General features: G+C 40.0%; 1 protein-coding gene across 1 annotated transcript; it reads right to left on the bottom strand.

Annotated features, from left to right (window-relative positions):
• Window positions 1-2,429: 2,429 nt before the first annotated feature.
• C5H4orf17 (chromosome 5 C4orf17 homolog) lies at window positions 2,430-16,415 on the bottom strand. The gene is made up of 8 exons (XM_067468608.1): window positions 16,234-16,415; window positions 13,336-13,503; window positions 12,745-12,803; window positions 11,729-11,863; window positions 8,784-8,865; window positions 4,375-4,543; window positions 2,864-2,907; window positions 2,430-2,638 (listed from the first exon to the last, which is right to left on the bottom strand). The coding sequence occupies exons 1-8, from the start codon at window positions 16,349-16,351 to the stop codon at window positions 2,430-2,432; spliced, it is 984 nt and encodes a 327-aa protein (XP_067324709.1). The 5' UTR covers window positions 16,352-16,415.

Raw genomic sequence — 16,415 nt, 5'->3', positions numbered from 1 at the left:
CATGCAATGCAAGAGTTGTTGACTTAATTTGGGTGGGATGTTTTAAGCCACCCCTCTCACAGCCCCAATCTCACACCCAGTGACTATCATCTGTTCACTAAATTGAAGGAACACTTTTCTGACAATGAGATGATGAAAATCAAAGTGATAAACTGGCTGAAAAAGGTGGAGGGAAAATTCTATGACACAGGCATCAAAAACTCATCCCACGGATGACAAAATGTATTCAACTGAATAGTGATTATGTGGAAAAATAATGTGCTACAATTCATGTAAGTTTTATTAAAATATACTCATTCTTTGTGTTTTAAAAAAATCTTGTAATCTTACTTTCTGGATAACCCTTGTATAATGATGCCTGCCATTTCAAGGAATAGTTGACCATATACAACTTCTATAACACTGTATTAATTGAACATTGCATAGAGAGTTTTCCCCATTTTAATAACAAGTCAAAACTCTAAAGACAGTTTTAATAGTTCCTTGGAGTAAGCTGTGCATATGTGTGTGTGTGTGTGTGTGTGTGTGTGTGTGTGTGCCCGCCCAGAAGATTAGGTTGCAGTCTGAGCACTTTTATGAAGTGCTTGACATGGATGTACGAATATTTAAATTAGTATATCTGAGTCTCTACAGTACTCCCAGACAGAGAGGATCCTGAAGACTGCAGACTCAGCTGTTAGTGTCTAGGGAAAGAGTTTGAAGATGGGCCATGTTGCTTTATTATAGTACAATGAAATGTGACCATTTCACCAGAATAGTCACGGGTATGTCTTGTTTCTGTGCTCATATTTGTTTTGGTGCTGTTTCTTCTGGTGGAGAACTCAAGACAGAAAAGAGCAGGTGCATACGGCTATTAGTTGGACGGGGGAATGGAGGGCACGGGTGTTACTTTTCCTTATCCAATGACATGCTTTATAAACATATACATTGCTTTATTATTTTGAAGCGTTACAGAGAAGGACTGATTTAAAGGGCCATGTATACTATTTTATACAGATACTAGCTGTACCCAACACACATTGCTGTAGCCAACCTTCCCTCCCTCTTTCTCTTTCTTTCTCTCCTTCCTTCCCTCCCTCTTTTTCTTTCCCTTCTTTCTTCCTTTTCTACCTGTTTATTTTCTCGCTTCCTTTGATCTTTGGGTCCATCCTTTCTTGTATCTTTCGTTCCTTCCTTCCCTCCCTTTCTTTCGTTCCTTACTTCCCTCTTTCACTTTTTTATTTCCTTCTCTCCCTTCTCTACCTTTCTTTCTTTCCTTCTCTCCTTCTTTCCCTCTTACTCTCCCTCCTGCTCTCCTTCCTTCCTTTTCTACCCTTCTTTCTTTCCTTCTTTCTCTCCTTCCCCTTTTCCCTCCTTCTCTCCCTCCTTCTCTTCTTCCTTCTTTCCTTCCTTCCTTCTGTGTATGTGTTTTGTGTGTATATATGCATATATGTGTATATATGTGTGTGTGTTTGTGTATATATATGTGTGTGTGGTTTTGCGCATGTGTTGTAATGTATTTTGGGGGGTTGGCTTTTTAAGTCCCTTCTACTGTGTTTTTCAGTGTTTTTATGAGTGATTGTCACTCGTTGGCCTAATTAGGTGTCTTGTGTCCAAATTTGGTGTCAATTCATCCAGTGGTTTTTGAGTTATGTTAATCCCACAAACAAACATTACATTTTTATTTATATAGATTGAAGCTCCCATCACTGGCACTGTAACTCTTCATTCAATGACTCAAAGTTGCTTCTGAAGGTTGGGAAACAACTGGATCCATCTGAAGGCTAAATTCCCATTTAAAGGAATGTATTCATATGCATATCAATGCTCTGAAGGCAGTGATGGTTAGAAAGATGTTAACCATTATTTTTTGCTATCCCCTAAAGTAGGAGGATGGTGCAAAATGGTAAAAGCAGCATATTCATATATTGTGGAACTCTATGCATTCCCTTACAAGAGCCAGTTGGAGATTTTTTTAAAAAAGCTTTTTCCTAAAAAAGCATAGCAAAGTGATTTTTTTTGTCAACATCACAAAACATTTGTAGATATTACAGGTCTAAAAGAACCACACACACAAAAAGCTATACTACATATCATAAGTCACAGTGCTCTCATCCCACTATATCTGTCACAGAATTCTAGAATTTGTAGTTTACTGAAGTACTTACAGTTCTATGGTTGAGAGCCCTACTGTTCCAGTTCAAAGGAAATGCCCATAATTTGTTTCCATATAAAGAACAAGGCTTGTGTCAATAACTCTCATACAAGGAAAAAATACGTTTATTGGTTTACCATTTTAACACACTGTTCCAGATTTCGAGCTGGTGTGTGCATTTAGGTGACGCTTTAGGTAACAGCTTTATTTTTTAAGTGGGAGCTTGAAGATGTGGTCTAAAGGCAGCTGTACATTATGTTGTTTTGGAGAAAATAGCCCACTTCTTTCAGAGGTCCTAAATACGAGCTCCTTCTTTGGAAGTGAGGTGGTGTCGCTTAGAGCGAGACTTCCTGTACAGCAACTGACTGCTGGTTTGTAGTGATGCACGGGAGTGAGGGAAACTTTGCCGAGTGGGTTGTCTGCTGGGAGTGTCTTCTAATGTTACATCCTCTGACGTTGGGATTCTGATTTTCTCACTTGAGAGTGAATTATGTTTGCCCCTTTCTGAAAGAAATTTTGGAAACCTAAGTTAGGGGATATACTGACAGAATCTTGAGTTAGAATATACTGCAAATCCCCCCAACCCCACCCTAATAAACAACCTCCCATGTCTCCAAAAAGCTAGCTTGATTTATCTTGCTGTGAAAGCTGTTACGTGGCTTATCAAGTGGCAAGTTGTTAGAAGTCTCTATATCCATTTTCCTTCAGGGTTCAATATACAACACATACCTGCTCTTGAATCTTTACCAGTTTCTGATCCTTGGGTTGAAGTCCTAAAGAGAAAAATGAAGATTGTGACTAGGAGATGGTGGGAGATAAATACTGAGCTACATGCAGAAAATAAGGAGTGGAAAGGACATAATGTCAAACCATGGTGTGTTTTGTTGACATCTGGCTCTTTGTAATGTGTAGTCCTACCTCCATTCACTAACCTTGGCTTATTAACAAGGGACAAGCTTCCCTCTAAAACAAAGTGACCCATGTGGCCCTTGAGATGTTTATTTATTTATTTATTTATTTATTTATTTACTATATTTATTTACCACCCCTCTCAGCCCACAGGCAACTCAGGTTAGTTTATAGGGTTATGTTGTTGAACTAAAACATCCATCTCAAGCCAATGATGGAAAAAAAAACACCTTGTGTTTACAAAGTTTGATCCTGGTAAAATAAATCATGGAAGTTACCACTCTGCTTATCAAGTCAAGTTGCATTACAAGCAGTCCCCAGGTTACAGACATCTGTTTTACAAATGACTTCTAGTTAAGAATGGGGGTGAGACAACAGGAAAGGAGGAAAATTTAACCCAAAGAAGGGAAATTCACTCCTGAAAAAGTTATAATGGAGAAAGAAGTCTCCACTGAAGCTTTCTCATCAATCCTTGTTTCCACAACAAGCCAATTTTTTCAAAATCCAGTGATCACAGAGACAGAAAGAGGCCGAGACAGCAAAACAAACACCACAGGGGTGTTAACCCTTCCCTGTGCTATCCAAGGCTAAAACATGTATACTATTTGGCCAGAGTAGTAGCAATGGATTAAACACTTGTGCTGAAAGGTCGGTGGTTTGAATCCGGGGAGCGGGGTGAGCTCCCATCTGTCAGCTCTAGCTTCCCATGTGGAGGCATAAGAGAAGCCTCCTACAGAATGGAAAAACAGACAGCCAATTCTCTCACACCAGAAGTGACTTGCAGTTTCTCAAGTTGCTCTTGACACCGGGGGAAAAATTGGCCAGAGTTACACTTAAACAATGTACCTGTTCTGACTTACATATAAATTCAACTTAAGAACAAACCAACATAATCTTTCTTGTTAGTAACTTGGGGGCTGCCTGAAGAGGGATTAAAATAATAAGCAAAGACTTTCTAGAGTCCTATGTGTTCCCCCTTGGATGCTGGGTGTGCAGTAAGCTTCAGATAAACACAATCAGTTACAAGCTTCGGTCCCATCAATCCTAGCCAGTGTGTTGTCGAAGGCTTTCATGGCCAGAATCACTGGGCTGCTGTGAGTTTTCAAAGCTATATGGCCATGTTCCAGAAGCATTCTCTCCTGCCGTTTGGCCCACATCTATGGCAGGCATCCTCAGAGGTAGTGAGATCTGTTGGAAACTAGGCAAGTGAGCATGGCCAATAATAAAGAATTGTGGGACTCGTAGTCCAAAACATCTAATGGGACAAAGATATGCTTGGCATGATTAGCATATGGTGGCTCCATTTCCTAGAGCAATTCCTCTGAATTTACCTGGCCTGGTTGTCTTCATCTAGTATTCTTTTCTGAACTTTTTGAGATTTCAGCAGAGCCCGCAAATTCAGATTCTGCACTTCACTTTCCTTCTCTGGCTTTTGCTGATAGTTCAACAGATCACGTGTGGTCACATCAGCGCGTATGAAATTTGACACAAACTCTTTCTCTAAAACATTACAGAAGAAGAGGCATTTTCTGTTTAGAAGTGATGCTTTGAAGCTGACATAAGTACAATATTACTGTGAGATAATATTAATAAATTGGTTGTATTGTCGAAGGCTTTCATGGCCGGAATCACTCAGTTCTTGTGGGTTTTTTCGGGCTATATGGCCATGTTCTAGAGGCATTTCTCCTGACGTTTCGCCTGCATCTATGGCAGGCTTCCTCAGAGGTCTGCTGGAGCTGGGAAAAAGGGGGTTTATATATCTGTGGACTGACCAGGGTGAGACAAAAGGCTTTTGTAAGTTGGGCTAGGTGTGAATCTTTTCAACTGACCACCTTGATTAGCATACAATGGGCTGACTGTGCCTGGAGCAAACTCTTAATGAAAGGTGCTTAGAAGTCCCTGCCTGTTTTTCTCTCTGCTGTTTTAATTTTAGAATTTTTTAATACTGGTAGCCAGATTTTGTTCATTTTCATGGTTTCTTCCTTTCTGTTGAAATTGTCCACATGTTTGTGGATTTCAATGGCTTCTCTGTGTAGTCTGACATAGTGGTTGTGAGAGTGGTCCAGCATTTTTGTGTTCTCAAATAAAATGCTGTGTCCAGGTTGGTTCATCAGGTGCTCTGCTATGGCTGATTTCTCTGGTTGAAGTAGTCTGCAGTGCCTTTCATGTTCCTGGATTCTTGTTTGGGCGCTGCGTTTGGTGGTCCCTATGTAGACTTGTCCACAGCTGCATGGTATACGGTAGACTCCTGCAGAGGTGAGAGGATCCCTCTTGTCCTTTGCTGAACGTAGCATTTGTTGGATTTTCTTGGTGGGTTTGTAGATTGTTTGTATGTTGTGTTTCCTCATCAGCTTTCCTATGCGATCAGTGGTTCCCTTGATGTATGGCAGGAACACTTTTCCTCTGGGTGGATCTTCATCTTTACTCTTGTGGCTTGTTCTTGGTCTTACAGCTCTTCTGATGTCTGAGGTGGAATATCCATTGGCCTGTAGAGCCCAGTTGAGGTGGTTCAGTTCATCTTGGAGGAGATGGGGTTCACAGATTCTTTTTGCACGGTCTGCCAAGGCTTTAATGGTGCTTCTTTTTTGACTTGGGTGATGGTTGGAGTTTTTATGTAGATATCTATCTGTGTGTGTGGGTTTTCTGTAAACGGTGTGACCCAATTGTTGATCTGGTTTACGGATGACTAGGACATCTAGAAAAGGCAATCTTCCTTCCTTTTCTTTTTCCATGGTGAACTGGATGTTAGGGTGGATGCTGTTAAGATGTTCCAGGAACCTGTTGAGTTCTTCTTCTCCATGGCTCCAAATGGTGAAAGTGTCATCCACATATCTGAACCATATAGTGGGCTTTTTGGTTGCTGTTTCAAGAGCTTGTTTTTCAAATTGTTCCATGTAGAAGTTAGCTATGACTGGGCTGAGAGGGCTCCCCATAGCTACTCCATCTTTCTGTTCGTAGAATTCATTGTCCCACTGAAAATAGCTGGTGGTGAGGCAATGGTGAACAAAATGAAAATGAACAAAATCTGGCTACCAGTATTAAAAAAATTCTAAAATTAAAACAGCAGAGAGAAAAACAGGCAGGGACTTCTAAGCACCTTTCATTAAGAGTGTGCTCCAGGCACAGTCAGCCCATTGTATGCTAATCAAGGTGGTCAGTTGAAAAGATTCACACCTAGCCCAACTTACAAAAGCCTTTTGTCTCACCCTGGTCAGTCCACAGATATATAAACCCCCTTTTTCCCAGCTCCAGCAGACCTCTGAGGAAGCCTGCCATAGATGCAGGCGAAACGTCAGGAGAAATGCCTCTAGAACATGGCCATATAGCCCGAAAAAACCCACAAGAACTGAATAAATTGGTTATCTGTATGCCTGAAAGTGCTCTTCTTAATCCTGTTGCAGTGGGAGATAATATTCTGCACAAGTCTCCACAGACAAGACATTTCCAAAATAAAAAATAATGGCTCAATCACTGAGCTGGTCTTGACTGTAGATCTGTTTCAACACTTAGGTGTAAACAAGAATTCTCATTTTGAAATATAGATCTACAGTATAATATTAACAAAAAGCTGGTGCTGGGTTTACTTTTTCATTCTGAAAGAAAATGATGCACAGATCATCATATTTAGTTCATTTTTGCCTTAATATTTCTGTAAATGAATCCATTTTTTTCTAAATGTAACGCCCCTAAAGAAAAATATGAGGGTTATCCAGAAAGTAAGGTTACAAGAAATGTAGCTCTCATGGGGAATTTTCATGGGGGAAGTTGGTATCACTGCTGTGTAGCGAGAAACCAGTGGCAGTGAACGAGCAGTGCCAGTTGTCAGTAGTTCATCAACTGGTGTTATGGTGAAGTGTCCTCATTCCTTTTCCCATCAATCGTGAAGTTCACGCTACCTAAATGCTAGGGGCATGAATGCCACTGTGATTCATCACGAGAAAAATCTTTGCCTCAGGGTTTTGGGACAGAAAAAGGGTTCTGCACATTGATTCTTTGGAGAGAGGTGAAATAATCAATGCTGCTAGACATTGTGAAACCAAGAAGAAATTTTGCAGCACCATCCAAAAAAACATTGTGGGATGCTGATGGCAGGACTCTGTCTCCTTCATGACAATGCACATCCATACGCCTATCATGCAACACAAGAGTTGTTGACTTCATTTGGCTGAGATGTTTCGAGCCACCCCTCTCACAACCCCAATCTCACACCCAATGACCATCATCTGTTCACTAAATTGAAGGAACACCTGGGTGGAAAACACTTTTCTGATGATGATGAGGTGAAAGGAATGGAAAATGTGGAATGAAGTTATGAACTCTGAGTTGCGAACGTTGAGCATAAGATTGGTTTTTTATTAACTGTGATATATTTTGATTGTTTTTAACTGTTAAAACTGTTTTAATTGCTGTCTATATTTTATCTGTATTACTGTGTAAGCATCGAATTGTGCCTTTTTGTAAGCCGCCCTGAGTCCCCCCTCGGGGGTTGAGAAGGGCGGGGTAGAAGTACATGAAATAAATAAATAATAAAATCGAAGTGAAGAACTGGCTGAAAAAGGTGGCATGAGACTTCTATGACACAGACATCAAAAAACCTGTTGCATGGATGACAAAATGTATTGAATTTAAGATGATTATGTGGAAAAATAATGTATTACCTATGTGTTGTGGTTCAACCTGTGATTGTGTCAGCACCTGAGGTCTCACAGGACCCTGGTTCTGTACCTGATGTGGCTGGGGATTCTGGGAATTACAGGTCAGCAATGGATTTGCAGTGAGATCTACAGTTAGAGGTTTCTAGCCCTGAGCCAGACCTCTCAAGGGAACCCAAGATCATTCTCTGATCCGAATGTAGTAATTGCAGATGTGTCTCGCCTGGTTCTTCCCCTGTTTCTCCTGAGCTATATAGAAGAAGGGCAATTTGTCAACAAAGACAAGAAAGTGAAGGGAGATGCCATTCCCAGTGTCTGCTAATGAGAAGAGGCCCTGCAGAATGTTCTCAGAAAAAACATCAAAATTTCTTAGGTATAAAAGAGGACTGATTCTGTTGTATCTCAGAGGAGCAAACGTCTGGATTTCATGTTTCCTCTCTCTAGTTTTCTCATGTGTTTGGCATTCATGGTCTTGAGCTTCAAGTTTTTCTGTGTTTTATATTTGTGGATTCAGGCTTCAAGTGCCAAGATTGTTTCCTGGTCTCATGTACTTTTGGAATTATGTTTTAGTTGCTGAGTTCTTTCAATCTCCTGGGTTGTTCTGTTTTGAGAAAGACTCCATGCATGTATCTTGGTATTGTGGATTATTGCTTTGTTTTTAAGGACTATACTTTATATTGACTCTTTGATCTTTTACCATTTTTTTTTGCTGAAGCTTTACATTTATCCTTCAATAAACTGCTTTGCTTATAAACCAAGTTCTGGAGCGGTGAGACTGGTTTAAAGGTGCCCTTCCAGCTCTGGTGTGCAACACTATACTATAATCCATGTAAGTTTTATTAAAAAATATTCATTCTTTGTATTTTAAAAGAAATCTTGCAGTCTTACTTTTTGGATATCCCTCGTACATTCAGCCATCAAATTTTGTAATGAAAAGGAACAATCAGGGAAAAAAAATCAAAGGCAATTTGTGTGCACATTGAGATATAGCTGCAGAAACAAAAACTCTAAAGAGTAACAATGCCGCATCCAAACATTGATTCACGTTCTATCAGTCTGCAGCTATTCTAATGTAGTTCTCTTCTTACCTTTTATAGTTGCCTTTGATAGCCAATTTTGGATCTCTGCAAGAGAATCCGTTTGTAAAATATCACGAAGCTTTTCAAGGATCTAGATGAAAGACAGAATGGTCAAAGGAGGTATTGCAATGGAAAGTAGCCTTCTTTTTTAAAACCAGTCTATTTCTTTTCAGTTTCAGTTCAAGTTAGGCCCATAATTGTGTGTAAATATGTTTGACCTATGGTGTGTTGAATCTGCTGGTGCAAAGCGGAAGGATACAACAGGCCAACAGTGTTACGGTTAAAACAGAACAACACAGCTATATATATTTCCAGAATTAATCCACATTTTCTCATATGTATGTGTGTGTGTGGGGGGGGGGGGGATACGATTTGAACATGTTTTACTTAACAATACATAATATATAGCAGTGGTTCCAAACCTGTGGTCCATGGAGCACCAGTGGTCCACAAGGACTAAAATATGGTCCACGGCCTCACCATTACTACACCATTGCAACGAGAGCGACAGGTCTCACAAAACTCTCTTATAGTGCCAAGGCTTATTAAATATGGTTTTCTGTGGGCAAGCAGATGGCAACTACTAGATGGCATATGTTCTGTATCAGACACTAGAGATGATGTGTTCTATCCAATGCAATTTTCTGAACCAGCACCCCAAATAGCCAAACCAAATCTAAATGTGACCAAAAACTGATTCGTAACCCTTTTGGTACTAATGTTGGAGAGTGGTCCCTGGTCAAATGGTCCCTGGTCAAAAAAAGGTTGGGAACCACTGATGTAAAGGCAGTCTGGTCCCAATATTTCAGCTTTTATGTGTTCGATTTGTGCCCGTGTTTTATACATTTATGGACAAAGAGGAGATAAAATTAATTGCATGGCACTCATCTTCCATAGAGTTCAATAGTGTTGTGCAAAAGTGAGAGTACACCAAAGATTGCCCCAGATTAAAAGGAAATCCTTTAAAGCCTTATGTGCAGAAGGCATTTCCTGTAGAATTTTCTAGGTGCCCCACAAACTGCTGAAGGACTGGCATATATGATGAATTCTTGATGTCTCCATGTACTTTAGAAGTTATGCATCTAATTTCAATTCAGATACATTTTCTGAAGACTTCAGGATCCCCTCTGTATATTAAGTAATGACATGTACGTAAATGTCTATCCAAGTAGCAAGATGCTAACAATAGGAATTCGTCTGGTTGTCAGCCAGTATTTCTTTAATGTAAATAGCATAGCAGGAAGAAAATCTGCATGCGGAGATCTAAGTCTAATGAATTAGCAAATGATTTTTTTAAAATGAAATATGCAGGAATAACATAGGAGTGCTGTTGCTTCAAAACAAATTTCTATTTATTCCAGCATAATATTTTCTTCCCTGGCTGTCTATTGAAAAATCCTAAGTGGGGCACAAGAGGAATAGTCCTCTGCCATTGTTAACCACATAATTTTCCAATGAATTTGATCATTCAATGAATTTGTTTAATCTGTTTTCAAAGCAGTCTAGATTTGTAGCTATAATGACATCTTGTGGCACTGATTCTATGTGTGTATTCTTTGAAAAATAAATGCCTTTCATTGGTATTGAACTTTCCAGTATTCATTTTACTTGGGTTGCCCTTTTCTGCACATTTCCCAGCTTTGTAAATACATTACTGTAATTTATTTATTATATTTAGTTGGGGTCAGATTTAGAATAAAATTAGTTGTTTACTTCCATCTGAAAAAAATTCTTGGGACTTTTATCTTTTATCTATTTTTAGACCACATTCATGAGAACTAGGTTATTTGCTGTTCTCAAATTATGACTGTTGAATTCTGTCAAAATCTTTGCCACAACTCAAATTGTTTTGGATACTTCTAATTTCAACTGCTTATTCAGGAGCTGCGGTGGCACAATGGGTTAAATCCTTGTGCCTGCTGAATTGCTGACATGAGGGTTGATGGTTCGAATCTGCCAGATGGGGTGAGCTCCCATCTGTCAGCTCCAGCTTCCCATACAGGGACATGAGGGAATCTTCCCACAGGATGGTAAAACATCCGAACATCCCCTGGGCAATGTCCCTCCAGATGGCCAATACTCTCATACCAGAAGCGACTTGCAGTTTCTCAAGTTGCTTCTGACATGAAAAGAAAACTGCTTATTTGAAGGTCTAATGTATAATTCCAGTTTGATAGTGGCAATCAAGTTTATTCTGATACTTGGAATGAGAATGTAAGCATTTATTTGAAGTGCCCTGAATCATTGTTTGGTTTGATAATGAGTTCCACAAAACTCAAACCCTTGGACTGTGTCAAAATTTCTAGATTTGGGTTGTTATAGGTTTTTCAGGCTACATGGCCATGTTCTAGAAGCATTCTCTTCTGACGTTTCACCTACATCTATGGCAAGCATCCCCAGAGATTGTGAGGTCTGTTGGAAGCACCGACCAATTGCAACATTCACACTTGCTTTAAATAGACAAGAGTTGTTTCTCCCACCCTGGACATTATTCCACAGACACATAAACCTCACTTGCCTAGTTTCCAACAGACCTCACAACCTCTGAGGATGCTTGCCACAGATGCAGGCAAAACATCAGGAGACAATGCTTCTAGAACATGGCCATATAGCCTGAAAAACCTACAACAATCCAGTGATTCCAGCCATGAAAGCCTTCAACAATACACTTCTAGATTTATCTCTTTTGCTTATTGGGATATAGTAGTCATTGTCTGTGTGAACCATTTCCTCCCCCAGTTTATTCAGATCATTTGGTTTCAAACTGACTGAAAAATCTATGCATGTTTAGTTAGAAATAAAACCTAGAGCTTTTAATGCAACTTATATTGCACCTTGCAAAGTGGAATCATGTGATATGAAACAAGCATTCACTATTGTATTCCTGCACGGGAGGGGGTTAGACTAGGTGGTCCTTGTGGTTTCTTGCACCTCTACAATTCTATGTCTCTTACTTGTATTTCATATTCCAAGTAGGTTGGGGCATAATTAAAATTCTCTGTGATCTCTGGCCTGTAACGCATCGCCTGGCCAGGTGAAAGACGGCGGTCCGTGGCACGGTCTCCTGGAAATTTCCTCATAAGATCATCCTGATGATAAAGTACAAAAAAAAAGAAAGAAATCCCCAAAAGACACATGAAAAATGAAAATAAAAACTTTCTATCCTCACTTTATTTCTGTGGAAGTGCAATAATATTTGAATGGCTCTTGTACTAAATGGTTGTTTACTAATGTATCCATCTATCTTAAGCCAATCTTTATGTTAAAAATGCTACAGACTTGCCTATCCCAACCTGTTGTCTTCCAAATTGCCAGTTATTAAGTAATTGCTTGAAATGAAAATAAGAGGGATAAAAATACAGATGTTCCATATATATAGGCCAGTGTTTCTCAACCTGGGGTTCCCAGATGTTTTTGGCCTACAACTCCCAGAAATCCCAGCCAGCTGTTAGGATTTACCAGCTGTTAGGATTCTGGGAGTTGACGGCCAAAAACATCTGGGGACCCCAGGTTGAGAGCCACTGATATAGGCAGTCCCGACTTACAAATGACTCATAGTTAAGAACAGAAGTGAGACAACAGGCAGGAAGGTAAATCTACCCCTCGGAAGGGAAATTCTCTCCTGGAAGAGTTTAACATGGGGAAGAGGTGTCTCCACTGAAGCTTTATCACTAATCCTTGATTCCTCAACAACCCATTTTTTTCAAAATCCAATGATCACAGGGACAGAAAGTGAGGTGAAGTCTTCTGAACAGGGGCACAGACAGCAAAGCAAACATTACAGTGGTGTTAACCCTTCCCTGTGAAATCCAAAACTTTTAAAAATCCACATTTTGACTGGAGTTATACTTAAAAATCTGCCTGTTATGACTTACATACAGACTCAACTTAAGAACAAACCTACAGGACCTATCTTGTCCATAACCTGGGGACTTCCTGTATGTATGTGTGTAGAGCTTTCCTAGATTACCTTTTGCTTTAACATCGGGGTGTTTGGTATTTTTCTTGTGATCTCATCTCTCATAAATTCTGGAATATAAGAAGAAATGAGTTAACATTGGAGTAATAATGGGTTGAAAGCAAATGAGACAATTTACAAAAAAAAACCTCACACAGTGCTGTGTTTAGTTGGCAAGGAATATCTTCAATTAAAGTGCAAGGTATTATGCTGATATAAAATATTTTTGTACAAACAATGTACAAGCCAGTATCTTCACTATGTGGGAATACTTTGGGTGGCAAATCAACTTGGCCAATGAGATGGTGCCACATGGTGGACTTTCTCTGGCAGTCTTTAAAGTAATCCCCCAAAGTGGTCCTTTGCCACATTCTCTCTATTACGCTCTCTTGGCTATGCATCACCCATAGATAACAAGGTTCAACTTGTCCCAGCCATTCCTAGCCACTGATCTTTACTCTAAAGCTGTGGGCTTAAAAGTAGGGATGAAGATATCAAAAGTCTGAAGTAAAAGTTTAATGTGACAATTCTATCCACATGCTTCTCTTCTATAAAAGTAAAGTTGTGATTTTGAATTAGTGCTAAAAGCTATGATTTACTTACGCTCAGTTTTCAGTGTGGGTAGGTTTGGCAAAATGTTTCTGGGAACAGAAGCATCACCAGTTGTTCCTGTGTGCTTGTATAGCTGATTGTATGTTGGTCCTGGTAAAATGACGTGCCCTTCATTGATTCCTCGGTCTTTTACAGTACAGATTGGGGCATCATTTAATCCTAAGCAAAAAAACGCACATCCTTTTAATATCCTCCTGGTAGCGTTGGGCTTCTTATAATAATGTCATGCCAACATGGGTGCTGAACCATATCCTGATTTATAAAACACAGATTAATCCCATAAACAGAATGCTCATTTCAACAACTGACTATTCAACCACAATGCAGTACCATGGAGACAAATAATAATAATAATAATAATAATAATAATGATGATGATGATAATAATAATAATAACAACAACAATTATAATAACAATTATAACAACAGCAGCAGCAGCAACTTTATTTATACCCCATCACCATCCCCGGAAGGACTTGGGATAGCTCACAAAGCACTCAAAGGTTCAAATACTCAATATACAAAAAGTGCAAAGACAACAACAGAAAGCAGCAACAACCAACATAAACCTCACAAAACCTCCCTAATTAAGATCAATAAAATGCAACAATAGCCGAAGAATATAAAACACACTGCAGTCAATATCAGTCTCATAAAGTGCATTGTGAAAAATCTCTAGGTCCTCGAATTTCTAGACATGGTCAAAGGTCTGTCTAAAAAGCCATGTTTTCAATTGTATACGGAAGACTTTGGAGAGTGGAAGACAGCCTAACCTCCCTTGGGAGGGCATTTCAAATCTGGGGAGACACCACCGAGAAGGCCCTCTCTTGTCCCCACCAATTGCACTTGAGACTGAGATGGGACCAAGGGGAGGGCCTCCCTGATAGATCTTAGTGCCCATGCCAGTTCATAGAAGAAGATGCGGTCTCGAAGATAGGTTGGACCCGAAGCATCTAGGGCTTTATAGGTGATAACCTATGCTTTGAATTGGGCTCAGAAACTCGCTGGCAGCCAGTGGAGCTGCTTTAATAGGGGCATGGTATGCTCCCTATAAGTAGCCCCAGTTAGTAATTTGGCCGCCGACCTTTGCACTAACTGTAATTTCTGAGCTGTCTTTAAAGGCAGCCCCACATAGAGTGCATTACAGTAGTCTATTTTAGATGTAACTAAGGCGTGGACCATCATAGCCAAGTCAGGCTATTCAAGGTACAGTTGCAGTTAGCACACAAGTTTTAATTGTGCAAAGGCCCTCCCAGCCAGCGCCGATACCTGAGCTTCACATGTCAGTGCTGAGTACAGGAGAACCCCCAGACTGTGGATCTATGTCTGCAGGGGATGAATCAAGATAAAAACAGGAATCTCACATAAGGCTTGAAAATTCACTCAGTGAATGCAGATGTATTTCTGAAGTAACACTTGATGAGTTACAGGTGAGCTTGTGAACTGACCATTGCATTTGAGTCGACATTATTCAGTTTGAAAATTTTGGAGAGTGATCAATCAGAGTTAATGCTAGTTGTTATTTGGTGTTGCAGAATCTATAGGAACACAGAAAGCTAGTTTACAGAGCATCAGACTATTGGTGCATCAAGCTCAAGCACTGCTGATGTTGAATAATATTAGACTTTAGATGAAATATAGGAATACAAGAATGCACTTGCAGCAATGAATTGCAGTGTTTCAAATAAGGATTCCTTCATAGCTCTGCTTAGAAATGGACTGGCCTTTACTCATCTTAACTTCCTGTTTTTATCTTGACTCATCCCCAGCATTTAAGAAAAGAGGTGGTGATACGGGAGAACAAGCATCAACCAGAATGAAAACTCCTCCACTTTTCCTCCTTGTGTAGAAGCACAAATTCCACCAAGTAAGAAGCTGCTGAAATTCCTTCTCCTATACAACCGTTAAAGTTACATGAGGTCTCCTGTTGTGGCTGTGATGTTCTGTGATGATGAGAATGATGGGATTCAGATTCCTGGCTCTTTTTCTGTGCCTCAGATCTCTGGGCCTGCGGCTCCCACAGACAGTGCAGAGTCAGACAGTGCAGAGTCAACATCAACACAGCGGTTCTCAGGAGAAAAGAATTTTAACGAAGGAGATAGCGAACAGGTGGGGAGGCATTTGCCTCCTTCCCATGCTGATACTGAAAGTACTGAAAGCCTTGATAGTGACCTGACTCGGCAGGCTCGTCTTGATTTGCGGGTCAGGCGGAGTTCTCGCCTGGCCGGCAGACAAGAAGCCAGCTCAGTGAAAGGTCATCGCAATGCTTTCATATAATGTTTTCATGTTAGAAAGGTATTTAGGCTTCTTGCAAACCAAGGGAAAGCATCAGTTCAACGTAGCTTATTAGCCTGAAAGCTTCATGGAATAACCTTAGCCTGGAAAGCAGTATGCTTGGGATTTCTTGCATTGTGATTCATGGGGCAATTGTTTCATTGCTTGTACCTGGGACTCTGGTTTGAACTTTGCCAATAGGATTGTGTCTCTTGCTTTTACCTGAAGATCTTTGGAACCATATTCTGCATTAACCATAATCTTTGGAACTTTGCAATGCTTATTCTTTATTTTGACTTGGATTTTTTCCTCAATAAACTATAAAACTACAGCTCTTGTGTGGTGGTGTTTGGAAGCAAGGTGAAGCTTACTCTGAGTTGCAAGATCTCCCCAGTTCTCATTCTGGCAGGTATAGCAAATAGTTTGATATCATTGGACTTTGAAGTATATCATCTGCACATCTGTAGAGCATTATGGGTAGATTTACCTGAAGCAATGCTACCTGCATGTTGACCCTCCTACCCCACAATATTGCATAAAATGTATCACTTCTACTTCTGAACCCAAAAACAGATGACATAATTGGATACATCACCCCCTTAAGGGTACTTAAACCTTTACCTTTAATGTGGCACACTGTCTTAGGATGTGGAGTGTGCCTGCAAACAAAGTAAGTTGCTTTCCCATAAGGTGTCAGCTCAGGCTCAGGTTGGGCTTTGAAATTGATATTCATCTTAAGGCTCTTCTGTTTTCTTTGCAGTCACTCTGGGTGTAACAGGAAACAGTAACATTTCACC

Source organism: Anolis sagrei, chromosome 5 (genome assembly GCF_037176765.1).
Source record: "Anolis sagrei isolate rAnoSag1 chromosome 5, rAnoSag1.mat, whole genome shotgun sequence".
NCBI classification, from domain to species: Eukaryota; Metazoa; Chordata; class Lepidosauria; order Squamata; family Dactyloidae; genus Anolis; species Anolis sagrei.
Note: the sequence above shows the minus strand (reverse complement) of the source record. Positions and strands in the feature narration are given on the sequence as shown.